The sequence below is a fragment of the Nicotiana sylvestris genome, chromosome 6, assembly GCF_000393655.2.
Source record: "Nicotiana sylvestris chromosome 6, ASM39365v2, whole genome shotgun sequence".
Classification (NCBI taxonomy): domain Eukaryota; kingdom Viridiplantae; phylum Streptophyta; class Magnoliopsida; order Solanales; family Solanaceae; genus Nicotiana; species Nicotiana sylvestris.
Genome location: NC_091062.1, coordinates 84789103 through 84806758, shown reverse-complemented (window position 1 = coordinate 84806758; position 17656 = coordinate 84789103). Strand labels below are relative to the sequence as shown.

The window sequence follows — 17656 nt, the reverse complement described above, 5'->3', positions numbered from 1 at the left end:
CGTACAAACAGAAATGTAAAAGAAATAGAATTTAATCTGAGCCCACTGAATTCACAGTGTTTCCTTACGGAACTTAATCCCCTCCTTGAACCCGAGGTTGTGGATTATTTCCTCCCAGGATAGAACGAATTACACACTAGTTTAGCGGTACTTCAAACCCTAGTGTTTCAGCGAATACAATAATCGGTAGCAAATCACACTTATTGTTGCTTTTTTGTAGTTAAAACAATGCAGAAGAAAGGAGGAGAATTCAGAATTCTCGTATGGAAAATCTGAGAGAATGGACTGCTATTTATAGCCAACATGTTGAGTTCAAATGAAGAGGTGCAAGTCTTCAAAGGTTAGTTATGATTGTTCACGAAAAATGGCCATAACGTAAATGGCTATTTATACAAATTAAAATGGGAATTCAAAACGCAGAGGAAAATTAATTTTCCGTTACAAAAACGGATAATTTGGATTTAATATTAATTTTCCGTTACAAAAAACGGATATCTAATAATTACGTTAATATTTACTATTGACAAATAATTTTGTTCCAAGAAATTAATTAATCATCCGAAGCCGAATGACGACGACGGCGCGAATCTTGCCTTCTACTTAACTCTTTAAAATCTAGAAGAAGAGCAATTATATATATACTCATCAAAATTCTTTTCTTCCTCCAATATGGGACAATGTCCCTTTGTCAAAGAAGTAAACTCAAATATTTTATTTTCCCTCTATTTTCTATTCACACCCTTTTAAACTAAAATAAGCTTAAAACCCCAACATTACCTTAGCAGAAACTGCTACTAATAGTGACAAACTAAGACCATTATGAATTAAGATATTTTACACTTTCATGGCAGTGTTTTACCTAAGCAGCTTCCAGGAAATTGCTGTAATAGTGACATTCACTGCAATACCAGACTTTTGTTTCTTCACGCTAGCACGAAAGCTACGGTGGCAGAAAAAACTTGTGAATTAAAAAGGAGGTTTTTTTTTGGAGGGGGTGGGGGTGGAACCATGATTAACGACCATCCAAGCAGGCCATAAGACGGAGGGAGTACTTTAAAAGAAAAAAAGAAGACATTGTCTCCGAAATGTTTTTGGAATAGTCATTATTCTTCTCCCATGTGTAAGCATAATGACATCACAATGGTGATATGCATTCTTTTATTGGATCCATATCTGGATCTTAATGTTAATTTAACCTTCCTAGTTCTCAAGGGACTTATCAATGAACGAAGTCTTCGTATAAAGACAAAAATTTAGTATAGTATTTCAAGATTGGCCGGTAGAAAAGGTGTCCCACCTTGGCATGTACTCAACAGTTTCTTTAATTGTATATGGTCAGCACACCCTAAAAAAGAAATGCTATTCAAACTTGGAGACCAAAGTAAAGGTAAGTACGTTAGTGCTATATATATATATATATATATATATATATATATATATATATATATATATATATAAAGGCCATCATTTAATTTAGTGAACAACAATTCACACTTGAAGTGTTCTTATATATATTGCAGTTGAAAGAAGGAGAGAAATAAGATGATGATGATGCAAGATGTTTGGACTCAGTTGGGTCCCACTATTGCAACAATCATGTTTGCCTGGACCATGTACCAAAACTATTTTCCTCACGAACTTCGTGGTCATATTAGGAGGTATACCGATAAACTCGTGACCTATTTCTACACTTATATGCACATTATTTTTCATGAGTACGAAACTGATGGCTGGTTCTGATGGAATATATACCACAGCGGAAGCAATAACAGAATCTTATTCACGTGTAATCTAAACAACTAGCATGTATGGAGATTTTAGGATTACCTCTTGAAGCGTAAACACAACAAATCTAGGTCGTTCTCCAGTTCCTCAGTTGAAAACACACTAGCAGATTTCCACAGTCTTCTACTGTGTTACCCAAACAATAACAAAAAAAAAAGAATTTTGTGTGGTCAAAATTCTAGTAGAAACCTCAGTCAGAATCATGTAAAAAACGTCCAGCCCTTATATCCATATATATAGCTGCGTTTTTTAGGTCAAAACCGTTTTCAAAACCTGTTAGGTTTCCTTCTCCCACTAAGGGACGGTTTCCACGTTTTCTTTCCCACTAAGTAACAGTTTCCACTATTTTCTATTATTTAGGCACAGTAGGGACCACAGAATTTATATTATTTAGGCACAGTAGGGACCACAGAATTTAATTAACAAGGCTTCCTATTATGATGTTAATTTCGAAATTCTGAAACTAATTTCCATCATAATAAATTACGAATTATTCCACTAAAAATTCGTAATTGCACTCCTTAGTTCAATTTCGAAATTCTTCCATAAAACCTTATTTAACTCCCCATGTTAAGATTCAGATACTAATCAATCAAATTAAATTACTGACTATTTAATTTATTGATTACTTCCTTTAGACTTACACTTAACTTATTTCATGTGTCGGATACAAAATCCACCGGCCGGGTTTACACATGAAAACTTATAAGCTTTCATAAAGGAGTATCATCAATCTCAAAATTGAGACATGGATTCCATCAACTAATTATTACTTCGCCAATGTATATCATTGTTATCCAATTTACCAGGCTTATTGACTCGCGAAAGAATCTCGCCTTTTAATAAATCAAAACAACAAGTGACATACACAGCTAATAATAATTATATCAGGATTAAGAGTATAAGTACATTAAATGGACTAGAGAAATTATTTTATAAAGTCAGTATAAAATACTCATCTCTACTTGATCCGTTCAATACATACAAAATGTACTAGCACAAGAAGTTGGAATTAAACCATTCCCATAATTAAGATAAATTATATTTAATCTTGTGCTACAATCATTCCGATGATTTGTCCAATTCCATCATTAGATTGTGAACATTAACTTTTATGTCTTACAAGAACCGATGATTTAATCTTCCGTGTATAAGCTAAACTCTATACACTAAATCATCTACTATGTAAGCAATGGACGCACAAACCAACACATGATCTATTTAAAATGAAACTTTATTGAATTTAAACAAGTAAATAAATAATTGTTCATAAAGAATACTATAACAATACGCATGGCTTATAGTATATTCTAACAATCTCCCACTTAGACTAATAAGCAATTGAAAGGTACCTAAGCAAGAACTCCTCCACACAAGCTAAGCGTCTCAAAGCCAACGTAGTCAAAGATGGCCAATCTCTTGTACTAACCATGGATGATCACGAAGAGGTAACTGATGAATATAAAGGCGAGAAAGTCTGGTGGATTTCTAGCCAACAAATAGCCAACAGACAGACAATTTCTTGGTACCCTAGGGAGGATGAGAAGAGGTATTTCAAACTCAAGTTTCACAGAAAGAATCGCGAGCTTATCACCGCCTCATACTTGAAGTATGTGTTGGACGAAGGGAAAGCAATTTCAGTAAGAGAAAGGCAGAGAAAGTTGTACACAAACAATAAGGGAGATGGTGGGTATGGATACAGGAGGAGAATGTGGCGCCAAGTAGTGTTTGAACATCCATCAACATTTGATACTTTAGCAATGGAGCCAAACAAGAAACAAGAGATTATGGATGATCTTCAAACATTTAGCAAGTCAAAAGCCTATTATGCCAAGATTGGCAAGGCATGGAAGCGTGGTTATCTTCTATATGGTCCTCCAGGAACTGGTAAGTCTAGCATGATTGCTGCAATGGCTAACTTCTTACAATATGATGTCTATGATCTTGAATTGACAGCGGTTAAGGACAACACCGAGCTAAGAAAATTATTGATAGATACTACTAGTAAGTCTATCATTGTGATTGAAGACATCGATTGTTCGCTTGACCTTACCGGCCAAAGGGAGAAGAAGAAAGACGATAAGGAAGAGGAAGTAAAAGACGAGAAAGACGCAGTCAAGGAGAAGATGAAAAATCGAGAGGAGAAAAAGCAAAGCGAGGTGACTTTATCTGGGCTTTTGAACTTTATTGATGGATTATGGTCAGCTATTGGTGGTGAAAGGCTTATTGTTTTCACAACCAACTTTGTGGAAAAGCTTGACCCTGCTTTAATTCGGAGGGGGAGGATGGACAAACACATTGTGCTATCATACTGTTGCTTTGACTCCTTCAAGGTGCTTGCAAATAATTATCTAGACGTTGAATCTCATGATCACTTTCCTGAGATTCGCCGTTTATTGGGGGAAACTAATATTACTCCTGCTGATGTTGCTGAGAATTTAATGCCCAAGTCTTCTAAGGAAAATGCAAACACTTGTTTGGAGAGATTGATTAAAGCTCTTGAAACAGCAAAGGAGGAGGCAAAATTGAAGGCTGAGGAAGAAGAGAGAGAAAAGGCTGAGAAGGAGAAAGAGGAGAAAAATAAAGAAGCAGCTGCTGAAGAAGCCAATAATACTGATACAGTGAACGAAAATGGGAAGTCTGAGAGTAATATTGTCAAGGAAAATCCAGAGGGTAATGTTGCTAAGGAAAATGGTAAATCAGAAAATAATGGTGTCAAGGAAAATGATGATATTAGTAAAGGTTGATCATGAAAATGTTTGATTAATTAGGAGTTCCACTTAAAACTAGGATCCAATAATTTTGAATAGTTTTGTTGTGTTTACATTGTTGACTTTGTTATTCAAACTATTCGGATGGAAGTAGTGGATGTCGCAAACTACATTTAGTATTACTATACCTTCTTGTGAAAGTATAACAAATTCTCCACTAAGACAGAAAAGTGAAAGTATAACAAATTCTCCACTAAGACAGAAAAGGACGTTTAAGTTATGCTAATAAATTTATTAAAAAGGAGCAAAAACTTATAGAATTTTAACAGAAGAATCAGTTTATAGTCTTCTCCTAAAGTTGCTAAGTTGCTCTAGGTATAGCAGCAATATAACACTGGTATTCACCCAAGAAAGTGCAGGTTACACAAGGACACTTCAACCTCTAGATTTACTACGCATTTAGGTAGAAAATTGCCATAACAAATTATAATCCCAGAAAAGAAATTGTATTCCCAATAAAGAAGCAACCTTTCTGCCAAGTGATCCCTTTATGACTTAAAAGCAAGGTACAAATTCCATTTTCATTTTAATACCAGCCAAGAAATTGCAGACTACATAATGCAAATTTCAATCTCTAAAATTACTATAGATTTAGGTTACAAGAATCAATAGAAACCTCAATTACGACTCCACTTTTTAGCTAAAATTGATCCTTTTACCACTAAGAAAGACTTGGTCGACATGCCTGCTTCAACTTTTATATTTTTGCCCTTGGTTTTCAGTATTATTACATTTGTTGTCATCGAAGAATTTAGTAAATAAAGCAACCTTTTGAGGCATTTTTAAAGCCCTTTTTACATTTGTCACACCTCCTTTTTCACTACACCCCCGGAAGGTGATGTATAAAAGAGTTTTTTCAATTAAAGGACAATCGAAACGGGATTTATTGTTAAAAGTTTCAGAGTCGCCACTTGGGATAATTTATGGTGTCCCAAGTCACCGGTTCAAATCCCGAATCGAGGAAAAGATTGACTCTGTTTAACAATCCGCGAACCAGAAATCCGAGTAAGGAATTATGTTAACCCGGGAGAAGGTGTTAGGCATTCCCGAGTTCCGTGGTTCTAGCATGGTCACTCAACTGTTATATTCGGCTTAATTATCTGATTTTAAACGATTATGAACCTATGTGTAAATTTTAACTTATTAACCGCTTTTAATCAATTTTTAGAGAAGATTAAACGTCGTTTAAAAAACGTCTTTGGATCGCGCCATATGAAATGCACCCGCAATCCTAAACATATTTTATTCAACGTTTTAAGATTTGATTTGGGTCACATGAAATGCACACCGGAGTTTAGGAAGGTAATATTATTAAAATACGCGCCTAAAGCGACTAACGCACTTTTAACTTTTGCGAGGTCCATGGAAGTTTGCTAAATGGCACGCCTCGAATTCTAGGGATTTCAAAATAAACAATTAAGTGAGGGCCACGCATTTGAGATTTTGTTTGGTGCGACGCACCTCAATTCCTTTTTTAAAAGGGATTCAAGACTAATTAATTAAAGAACGTATGGAGTTCTAATTTATTCCGGACCTAACTCATACTAATGATTCAGTAAAAAAAACTCGCAAGAGACCGCCCTAAACTGATTGTCAAAGTGGCCCAGCTGATAAAAAGCAAGTTCGATTGACCACTGTTGTGGGTTTAATGAGTGAAAATTCTGGGCTCCAAGTGAAGCCCAGCCTGGCAACTCTACCGTGGAAGAAGACTGCAATTCGCAATCGGGCCAAAAATGATATCCCAAAACGCGATCCATCAAAGGCATTGGAGCAAAATGCAATGTTTAAATCTTGAATAGAGTAATCACTGCTACAATGTTCATTCAAATGCATTTGAAACCTTACATTTCACACATGGATTCTGAGACAGCCTTATATGCAATAACACCTCTCTCACACACATTAGTTATCAACCACAAAACTCAAAGCAACCATCACTTGTATTAGAATCTGAATGCAACTATAGCCCTTGAACAAACTTGAATTTCAAGTCATTTCTAAAAAAACATGATACTCAAGAACTGGGATTGGCTTAGGAAATTTACTAATTCCGAAATCGAACATCTACAACCATTTGACAGCCTTATGGATTCACATGACAAAGACACGATAATAATATTGAATGATTACAAGGGTTCAGCTATTATTCAGTTATGAGACTCCTAACACACCTTATGCAAGCACATGCTAAATCTGTATTTACAGTTTGTTCTAACAACAAACAAACCCAGGTAATTTCAGTAATCAAGTAGGCATGCTCAAATTGAGTAAATTAGTTGCTGCATTTTGACCAACAGTATTTGACACGAAATTTCCCTTAAAACATCAATTGCAAGAAGATTCATCCCACATCAGAGCTGACAATAACAAATTAAATTCCAAGCACAGCACGACCCTAACAGTCCATTCACCCATGAGCTTCCATTTACAATTATTATGCCAAGAATCCAAGCAGTCATTCAAATGATCAAATAACCCTAAACCATTGAGCATGAATAAACAGACTAACATATTTTGAAAGAAAAATACTGAATTACTTCAGGACAGAAGAAATTATGGACATAAAACAGCAGGAGCTAATGGAAGTTCAACATCAACCAATGCTTCTGTTCTAATTCCAACCCAAATTATCAACTCTGTACAGAGATTCAGTATGGTTCTAACTTATAGCACCCCAGTTGTTAACAATGGTATGAGGAAATACCTGGAAATTGACAGAGAAAACAGAAGTGAAGAAGCAGTAGCTACAATCGAGCAAGGACAGCAGAAAGCAGCAGGAAAAAGCAATAGAACAGTGATTCCCAGCAAATAAAAATCAACTTAAAGCCAGAAAGTAGTGCACAATAATAACAAAATCAACCAGAACTTCAGGCCAACCTCTTGAACCAACCAAAATCAAACCCTTTAAGCCCCCATACGGATTAGAAAAATGTTTCAGGTCTTGAAAACTTCAGAAATCACAAAGAGAAGAGGAAATTTCAATGGTACAGTAAAACTTCTTCTTCGTTTGCTTTTTTTTCTCTTCAGCCCTTGGGTTCTGCCTTGAAAGGCAAGAAAATCATGCCTTTATAGGCAAGGAAGTAGGGTAGCCTACAAAAAAACTGATTTGCCCTTAGACCTCTTTTACATTTTCTTTTTTGCTCAGGAAACCTTAGTCTAAAAATCAGATTTTCAAATTAGCCCCCCACCCCAGCTTCCCAGAAGCTTCCTAATTAGATACCAAGATTCCCTAGCCTAAATTTCCTAAACTAACCCTTAAACCCTTTGTAATTACTTCAAGAACCAAACAGGTCAAATTGATCCAAGGCTTAGCTCCAAACCAATGGGCTTGCCACCCAGATTGAGTCCCCTTTTGGGCTTCGGATTTTCAGGGTCCAAGTTCAATCGAACTCAACCAATCCACATAACCAAAAACTTGCGGAGTCACAGAGACTCACGAGGCCCTGAGCCCCAAAAGAAAGAATGGAAACAGAAAACTAAACTCATCAAAAAGAAAACTCAAGACCAAAAACACTGCTAACCAAACTAACTCTAAAACTGACATGCATACTCAGATAATTTAAAGGAATAATAAAAAAACAAGAAATAAAAAAAACAGAAGAAGAGGAGAGGAGAACTAAGAATGAAAAACGAAGAATAAGAAGAAGAATAAGAAGAAGAAGAAGAAGAAGAAGAAGAAGAAAAGCAAACAAATACCTTGAGAGACGGTTTGGGACAACGAAATTGAAAAATCTTCACACCTTCGAATTTCGGCCGAGATTGACATTAATCGTGTGTTCTTGTCAAGAACACACGAATAAAATCAACCTTGACCCTAATCCTTTTACTAAAAATCGACTATTTGGGGAGATTTGGGTTTTAGGGTTTGGGATCGGACCACTTCGATTGAAGATTCGAGAAGTCCTAGGGTGATTCGAAGGGAATCTGTTAGGGATTGGGAAAGGGGAGGTTATGGAGGTGTTGTGGTGTTAGTTTGGGGTTGATTGGAGGTGGCGCCGCCGACTACAATGGCGGAGAACTCAAGGGCGGCGCTAGGGTTAATGTCTGGGTTTGGTCTGGAGGTGTGTTGAAAGAGACGAGATGAGGGGGGTAGGGTAGCGTTTGGACATATAAATATTATTAACTCCCCAGTTTCGGACCGTTGGATTAAGGAGATCCAACGGCCGTGATCAAGGGTAATCAAACGACGTCGTTTCGGTTACTAGGGGGTTTGGACCGGGTTGGACTCGGATCTGGGCCAGTTCTGGACGGGTAATGAGGGCAAAATTTTTGGGCCTAGGGAATTTAAAACGAAAATGGCCCACAACCAGGCTTTCTTATTCAATTCTTTTCTTTCTTTTCAAATTAAATTTTTCTAATTTCTTTTTACATTAAAACATAATCCTAAATTAATTCCTAAATAAATTATCCCCTCAAATTGAATTAACTAACTCTAAATAATAATTACCGCGACTAATTAAATAGCAAATTAAAGGAAAACTACCAAAATTCAAAAAGCAAAATAAACTATTTTGTGATTTTTCATTTTTGTAAAGCAACTTAATTACTAATTAATTCTTAAAAAGTGCAAAGTTAAATCCTAAATGCAAATGCAGCCTATTTTTGTATTTTCCATTAATTAAATAAAATAACATGCCCAGGCAATATGCAAACAATTAACAGAAAATGCCACAAAAATCCACAAAATTGTAAACAATGGAAGAAATTGTTTTATTTTGAATTTATGAGAGTAATTCATATAGGGCAAAAATCACGTGCTCCCAGCTGCCCCTCTTTGCCTAGAAACACGAAGAGTTTTCGTGCAAAGATAAAGTGATCGGATACGAGCGATTTTTGCCCGTTTAAATACTCCGTGGGAAGCATTTTTGAAAGAGTTGACCGCACCATGCTTCTGAGGTTGCCTACATATCCTTGGCTGAAAAGGAATCAGGTCAGTGTAGTTCGAGAAGTTTTGATAGCTGGGACTACCATGAAGCTGTAATTTCACTATTGCTACTGCTGCTACTGCTTGTTGAACTCCTTATTACACCATGATAAAATAAAAAGAAACTAGACTAGACTATGATCTATGCATTACAAAATCCTATCTATATCTTCAAACTTGAATGCATTCCCTTGTTCTCCAGGTGGGCGCCTGATTGCATGAACTTGAATTGTATTCCCTTGCTCTCCAGGTGGGCACCTGACTTCAACAAAATAGACAAAACAAAGAAAAATTTTCTGCCCCAATTTGGGTATCTGGGCACATATGTAAGTGTAAAACGGATCATATTACCAAATATCAATAAGAACTTGAAAGCTAAAACTTGAATTGTACTCCCTTGTTCTCCAGGCGGGCTCCTGATTGTTGGCTTGAAATGTATTGTGAGCACGTGATTTTTGCCTTACGAAAAATTACTCCAAAATAAATCAAAATAAATTTCTTGTACTGTGTAATTTCTGAATTTGCGTGGTGTTAAATATTTGTTTATGCCCGTAAAATGTTTGCTTTGTTATAATTAAACAAAATTAAAATAAAATACATGTTGCATGCATATAGGATTTAATTATGCATTTAAGAGATAATTTAAATAAAAAAAAACACAAAAATATGCATTAGTTCTATTTTAAATGTTTCACTGTGTGATTGATGTTTTTTCTATGTGTTAAATAATTATTATAGAGTAATTAATATTTTTTGTGTAAGGTTAAAAAATTGTTTATAATTTTATTAGGATTTATTTTATTTACTAATAAAATTAGAAAAAAAATTGAAAAGGAAATAAAAATTGGACCTGGATTTAAATCCAGGCCCAAAACAAATTACACTTCCTCAGCCCAATCCAAACAACCTGTCCGGTCCAGTCCCAAGCTAAGACCAAACGACGTCGTTTGGTCACCTCTCATCAAGAAACCGTTCGATCAAATCCAATCAACGGACAAGATACATTACCCTTACCCGTAACCCGTTACCCGATCCATTAACCCGATTCAGTCCGACCCCAACTTTAAACCAAACGACGTCGTTTGATTTAATGAATTAATCTCAGCCATCCATCCTTCCTAATCCAACGGTCCATATCCACCCACCATTCCCCTATATAAACCCGTAACCCTTTACCCGGCCCCCTAACTAAACACCCCCCCTCTCCGCTCCTGTTCATCATCGTCCCAAACCCCCACTCTTAACCCTAGCCGCCCTAGGATTCCACCGCCTGAAACCCGGCGGCATCAACGCCGCCGGTCACCAACTTAACACCCTAGGACCCCATGAACACCCTCTATCCGAATATGTTACCAGCTTGGTTCGAATCTCCCTAGAGATTCTCGAATCTTCATTTGAAGATTCGAGCCAAGTTCAGATCTAGACCTAACAGTCCCAAATCGACACCACAGCTCCACCTAGTCACCCTGAATATGGATCTATCATTTGTTTGGTTCGAATCAGTTCGAAACTCCTCGAATCTTCTTTTGAAGATTCGGACCAAACAAAAACAGACTCAGATCCGTTTCAAACTAACACCAAATAACCCCTAGGCTACCCACACCCTCGTATCATGTTTGGTTCCCTGCAAATCTGCCTAGAAATGTTCGGATTTAAGATCCAAGAACCTGAAACCTTAAAAATTTCCAATCTTGGAATTTTTCCGATTTCAAGTAAAAGATTGAGGTTTAATCGACCTTAGTCGAAGTATTTTCAGTGGAAAATACTTCGACTAAGGTCTGTTTGATTTCAAACAAAAATCCGAAGCTGAGTTGGGATCGAGTCTGATTAAAGTTCAGAGGTATTTTTCTATTTATTTTGTGTATTCTACGTGTATTGTTGTCCGTATTAATAGCTTGTTAATTTTTCATATTTGTTTTGATCAATTCTGTCATTTCTGTCTATTTAATCCGAATGTGAATTGTTTCTGTTGGTTGTGGTTATTTACAATGTGTGTAATCGACTCGATGAAGTTCGTCGATTAGTTATATTACGAATTTTTCATTTCTGAAAATGTTGACTTAAACAGTCTGATTCTATTGTTTGGACTAATTATTGACAAATGTTGTAAATAGTCAATTGATTAGTATTCGTCAATTAAATCATGTTTGTTTATGAATTAGTGAATTCAAATGTATGCTGTATTGTTGTTTTCTAAACGGGACATTGTCAGTATATTGACAATGCTCCTGTATTTGTTTGCTTTTAATTCAGTTTTGAATTCCAGTTGAAAGAATCCTGCATGTTCTGTATAATGTTAAGTTTGTTTTTATTCAGTTGATAATTCCCTGTTTTAATTCAGTTTTTGTCAGTCAGCTATTAGAGATGTAATATACTGTTTCAAAATCATAGGATTGGTTATAGCTGTAAATCAGGAGATAACTAAGTTTGTACAGATTTTAGAAACTGTTTTGCTATAGGTTCTGATTTTTCAGTAATAACATCAAGATTTCAGGGGCATTTCTGGGAATGAGCAGTAAAAAACAGGGTGTTAGTACTAGTATATTATAATGTAATGTTAGTGGCTATTAGTTAATGATACTAATGGGGAACAAGGGATAATGGGCTGCTGAAAATCAGGGAAAAGGTTTTACATAATGGGATTTTCTGTTTTTTTAAAAGAAGAAGGGGGTCCAAGAAACACTTAAATTGCCTAGGACCAGCTCTGTATAAATACAGGAGCTGGACAGACAGTTCGAAGAGAGAATTTTTGAGTGAGAAAACAGAATTTTTAAGAGAGAAAAAACAGAATTTTTGAGTAAGAAAGACAAAGTTTTAAGGGAGAGAAACAGAATATTCAGAGAGCTTTTTTAACAGACAGAGAAATTTTTTAAGAGAGAATTTTTTTAAGAGATTTTGAGGGCTGAGATTTTAAAGGAAGGAAACAGAAAATAGAACATTCACATACACACTCACATACAGATACAGCAGCAGAAACAGAAAATCAGAAACAAACTGAATTTGAAACTGAAGAAAGAAAAAAAAACTGAAATCTGAAATGATGTTCTTTTGTTGAATCTGTTCAACTTTATGTGATTCCACTGTTCAGTTAAAATCTGAAGTGTCTTTCAAAGTATCTTACTGTGCATCTGGGCTCTTCGAATCCTATTCTTGATCAGATTTACTGTGTTATCAGTATATTCTACTGAATTTGTTACTGCTGTAACTGCTGAAACTTACTTCTTCTACCTCCATTTTCAGGTATATGTCTTTTAAATTTTAAGTCGGAAAGAGATTTCAGCATGACCCGTCAATGAAGCTTGAATTGAAATGTTATTTTCCAATTGTCCAAGTTCATTAGTTCTAATTTCATTTTTATGTTAGTTAACTAATAGTGAATTCAATTTGATAGCTATAAGTTAAATTGTCTTATTTTGAAATTCATATAAAGTTTTGTAATAATGTTAGCTATTCCGAAATCTCATTGGTATAGATATATGTGAATTGTCAAAACAGGGAGTGAGGCATAAAAATGGGCCATTGATTACATCCCATAATACCATTAGTTGAATGTAATGATTAAGAAGTTACATTAGTAGAATATCTTGTAACAAATATGATTTTTTTTGTTTAGGTTGGTATAAGTTATTATATGGTATGATGACAGGTATAATCATATGAGTAAAGTAAGTTGGTATAGCTCATCATGATGTTAAAACGTTATGAATATTTACGCCAAACAGTTAGGTTATATGTAAGGTAACTTTGTTGAATTAACTTGCATAATAACGCCTTTTCTATAAATTTGATGCTTATCTACTTTCATAAAACAAAGTGACCAAATAATTAGGTCTATTAAGATTAAAACGAGCATATGAGAATAAGTTGATTTGTATATACATAAATGGCAACTTCTTAAATCAATGGTAATTAAAAATAGAATTTGCATTAAATAATCATGAAAATTCCCGGAAAATATTTCCTTCCTTTATGAATTATTTATTTTCGGTTTCATATGCAATTTATTCTTTGGCATATTTATATATGTCACATTTGTTTTAAAGTTAGTACTAATCATATTTTTATTCTGTCTTTTGAATTTGAATAATTGGAATGAATATGATTTATATTCGGAAATTATAATCAATGGTCGATATTTAATAAATTGTGGATTATTTTCCAAAAATTTAAAGAATATCTTAAAACAAGATTTTTCGTGATATAACAAACATTTTTTTTTTTTTCAAAATTTCATAATGTCATTACAAATATATGCGCAATTAGGGATACGTTCGCGTACCCTGATTATACCTTTTAAAGAAACAAAACTTCGGATTATGCGTACGCGCAATTTCGAGCGAATATTTAATAAAAGGATTTTTCTAAAGGCGTTAAATCAATTTCATAAAAAACCCGAGATGTACGGTTCACTATTCAAGAAAAATAAATATTCTTGATTCAAAACAATCTCGGAGAAATGATTGCTTAATATATTATAAAAAATTATTGTGTACACGTACGCGTGACACAATTCCGCATTTTTAATTTATAACACGAATATACGTACGCGTAATTCGATTCAAAGAAGGTTTCAATCGTAATAAGTATAAGCAGTAGTAAAATCAGAAAACATCAATATTTAATAAAATCAAGTTGATTAAGCCAATAATAAAAACAGTTAAGCGACCGTGCTAGAACCACGGAATTCGGAAATGCCTAACACCTTCTTCCGGATTAACAGAATTCCTTACTCAGGATTTCTGGTTCGCGGAAAAAAATAAACAGAGTCATATTCTCCTCGATTCAGGGATTATAATTGGTGACTTGGGACGCCTCAAAATTCCCAGGTGGCGACTCTGAAACAAATAAACAAATCCCGTTTCGACTGTCCTTTAATTGGAGAAAACTCCACACGCGCCCCGCGGGCGCGGGAAAAAAAAAGGAGGTGCGACAGCTCTGGCGACTCTGCTGGGGAACGAACCCAGAACCATTGGTTCAGGGTTTAAAGAATTCGAGCTTAAAATATCTGTTTTTATTGGCTTTACTTACTATATAATTTTCAACTGTTTATATGCTAATATGCTAAATGTTTTTTTTACCGCTTTAATATTATTTGAATTGTGCATATATACAACTGCTACGAAACCCCCTTCTTTCTGAGTCTTCTGAATTTATGGTGTACACGTGCGCGTGACCCACCTTTCTGTTAAAGTCATACCAAATAAGACGGAGTTGGGACAAGTAACTAGGCCGGGCAGACTTTCGTGCTCCCGGTACGTTGCCCCCGCTTCGGCTCAAACTGTCCGTTTGGGTAAGCCAGGTTTAGAACAATCAACCTAAGGTTTTACACTTAGAATAACTCAGCCATGTACCGGATCCCTAGTAGGAACGAATATTTGCATCATATGCATTTGCCCTTGGAGACTCAACACAGGGGTTGGGTCTGTCTAGGACAGGTGAACCCAAAAATTAAAAGACCATCATGATGCATCCTACTTGCTACTTGTGCATTCATTTGCCTCGAACATGCTTGTTGACCAGCTTAAATAAAATCATGGTAAGAAGCAAGGAATAAAATGGGTTGCCTTAAAATTTTCGAAAAAATATAGTTTTAATTTTTTTTAAAATAAAAGAAAAAATTTCGAAAATGATTTTAGTATAAATTTTGACTTTATTAAAATTAAATTTCAGATACAAAATGAGCACTACACAAAGCCCCTCATCCACAAGTACGGAGGAATTTTTATGTCAGCTTCAAATGTGGTGGTATGATTTAGGCGAAGACGGTCAAAAATGGGTCGTCAAGCATTTGGGAAATCTCACGGACATTATGAAAGTTAAGCCTCGGGATGATCTGATTACGGCATTAGTAACTTTCTGGGACCCGGTACACAATGTTTTTCGTTTCTCTAACTTTGAGCTTACTCCTACATTAGAGGAGGTAGCTGGCTATGTTGGTTTTGACGGAAGTTTAAGAAATCAAAGCTTGATATTCACAAAGGCTCCTTCAATACATCGATTCTTCGGTCTTCTGAACATCAGCAGTCAAATTAGGAAAAGCAATGTCATCAATGGATGTTGTTCCTTCAACTTTTTGTATTCCAGATTTGGAAAGTCAGATGGGTTCGAAATTCATGAGAAAGGCCTTACTAATAAGCAAAACAAAGACACTTGGCAGATACACCGACGATTTGCTTTCATGGTGGCTTTTCTAGGAGTCATGGTCTTCCCAAATAAAGAGCGAACAATTGATATTCGCACCGCAAAAATTGTGCAAATCCTCACCACTAAAGAAAATCACACCCTTGTCCCCATCATTCTGTCAGATATTTATCGGGCTTTGACTTTATGCAAATCAGGGGCGAAGGTTTTCGAAGGATGCAAAATTTTGTTGCAAATGTGGGTGATTGAACATCTCCAACAACAACCCAAGATCATACAGTATGGGTCGAACAGAGCTAATTGCATCGAGAGCTATGAGGAAAGAACAAAAAATTACCAAGCTCCAGAAGGGATAGAAGCATGGGTATCTCATCTAAAGGCTTTAACGGCAAATCAAATTGAATGGACTCTGGGATGGCTCCCGATGAGAGAAGTAATACATATGTCAACCTCAAATAGTTATCTACTACTATTGGGATTGAGAAGCATTCAGCCATATGCACCACTAAGAGTCCTAAGGCAACTAGGGAGATATCAAATAGTTCCTGATGAGGAAGATTTGAGTATGCAAGTAATCGAATTACACCCAGAAGCCACTATTCCCGAAGCTCTACTTCAGCAGATGTGGAATGGGTGCCGATACTTGAAAAGTGATACTCAAGTCCTAGACGCTACCAAGGGTGAGATAAATCCTGGATATGCAAGGTGGTTCGAAAAGCGGTCCCGCGTGGATGATGCACCGGAACCTGAGCTAAAAAGGCCAACAAAAAGACCCCATGTTCAAAATTTCAATGATAAAATCCAAGAGCGGTTAATCTGGGGAGAAAAAGAAAAAGGGTACAAAGCCACTATCCATGCCCTAAAAGAAAATCTAAGAAGGCCTCAAGACAAACAAAATCATGAGCTATTCAGCAATTAAGGCAACTACTCAAGCTATTCAAGGCGGGGTAGGAGGAATCGGAAGAAAGAAGAGGGAGGAAGCAACCGTAGTTGATTCAGGAATTTGGCCAGGACCCAGGGGTTCACCGCTTTACTATAATCAGCAACGACCTCGCCAATCAGCTTACCACCATGATTCATCCCAACATTACTATCACCCTTCAGAGCCTCATTTCGCCATTAACCACGCTCAAGCATACAATCAGCCACCTGTTCACACCAATTGGCGTGCTCCTGTCACACCAAATACCTACCCCCGAGCTTATCCCGGACCAGGTTTCAGGCCTAGACCAGCATTCAGGGGAGAAAGGGAACAGAAAAAGAAAACTTACACTCCATTGGGAGAGTCTTACACTAGTCTGTTCCACAGGCTGAGACAGTTAGACATGTTGAGACCAATACAATCCAAGCTACCCAATCCTCCACCAAAGAATCTGGATTACACCATTAGCTGTGAATATTGCTCCGGTACACCAGGCCATGATACGGAGAAATGTTGGCATTTGAAAAATGCAATACAAGAGCTGATTGACACTAATAAAATCGAGGTTCAAACCCCCGAAGCTCCAAATATCAATAGAAATCCAATGCCAGCCCATCAAGAGGCTAATATGATAGAAATCATACAAGCTGATGGGGAGACAAAGAAGCCGTCACAAACTGTCATGATGATCAAGTCTCATGAAACCAAGCCAGATAAGCAGTTAATGGAGGAGAAGCCGGTATCTAAGCATAACAAGAATGGTGGTGAACCGTCTATGATAGTCGATGAGGGATCATTGAACAAAGTTGCCGCAAAACAAGAGAGGACAAAGGTGATAGTACCAGGGGTTGCTAACAAACCCGTCGTAATTGTGGAAGGAGCACGTACAGATCGAGTTATTATTGCACCTGTAATTCAGCTGCCAATCATCAACAACAAAGCCATCCCATGGAATTATGAACGGGTGACCGTAATGTACAAAGGCAAAGAAATCAAGGAAGAAGTGTGTGAGGTACAAGGCTTGACTCGATCGGGAAGATGTTTTACTCCCGAAGAGTTGAGAAAAACTAAAAACAATCCAATGCCCACGAAGAAAGCTGTGACGGAAGAAGA

At 36.3% G+C, this 17656-nt stretch overlaps 1 protein-coding gene across 1 annotated transcript; it reads left to right on the top strand.

Annotated features, from left to right (window-relative positions):
• Positions 1 to 1478: 1478 nt before the first annotated feature.
• On the top strand, positions 1479 to 4649 carry LOC138870875 (AAA-ATPase At3g28580-like). The gene is made up of 3 exons (XM_070148715.1): positions 1479 to 1733; positions 1905 to 1915; positions 3124 to 4649. Exons 1-3 carry the CDS (start codon positions 1543 to 1545, stop codon positions 4530 to 4532), a joined length of 1611 nt encoding a protein of 536 aa, XP_070004816.1. The 5' UTR covers positions 1479 to 1542; the 3' UTR covers positions 4533 to 4649.
• Positions 4650 to 17656: the final 13007 nt, after the last annotated feature.

Coding starts and splice junctions, on each gene's coding strand:
- LOC138870875 (XM_070148715.1), top strand. CDS start 1,543: ATGATGATGATGCAAGATGTTTGGACTCAGTTGGGTCCCACTATTGCA.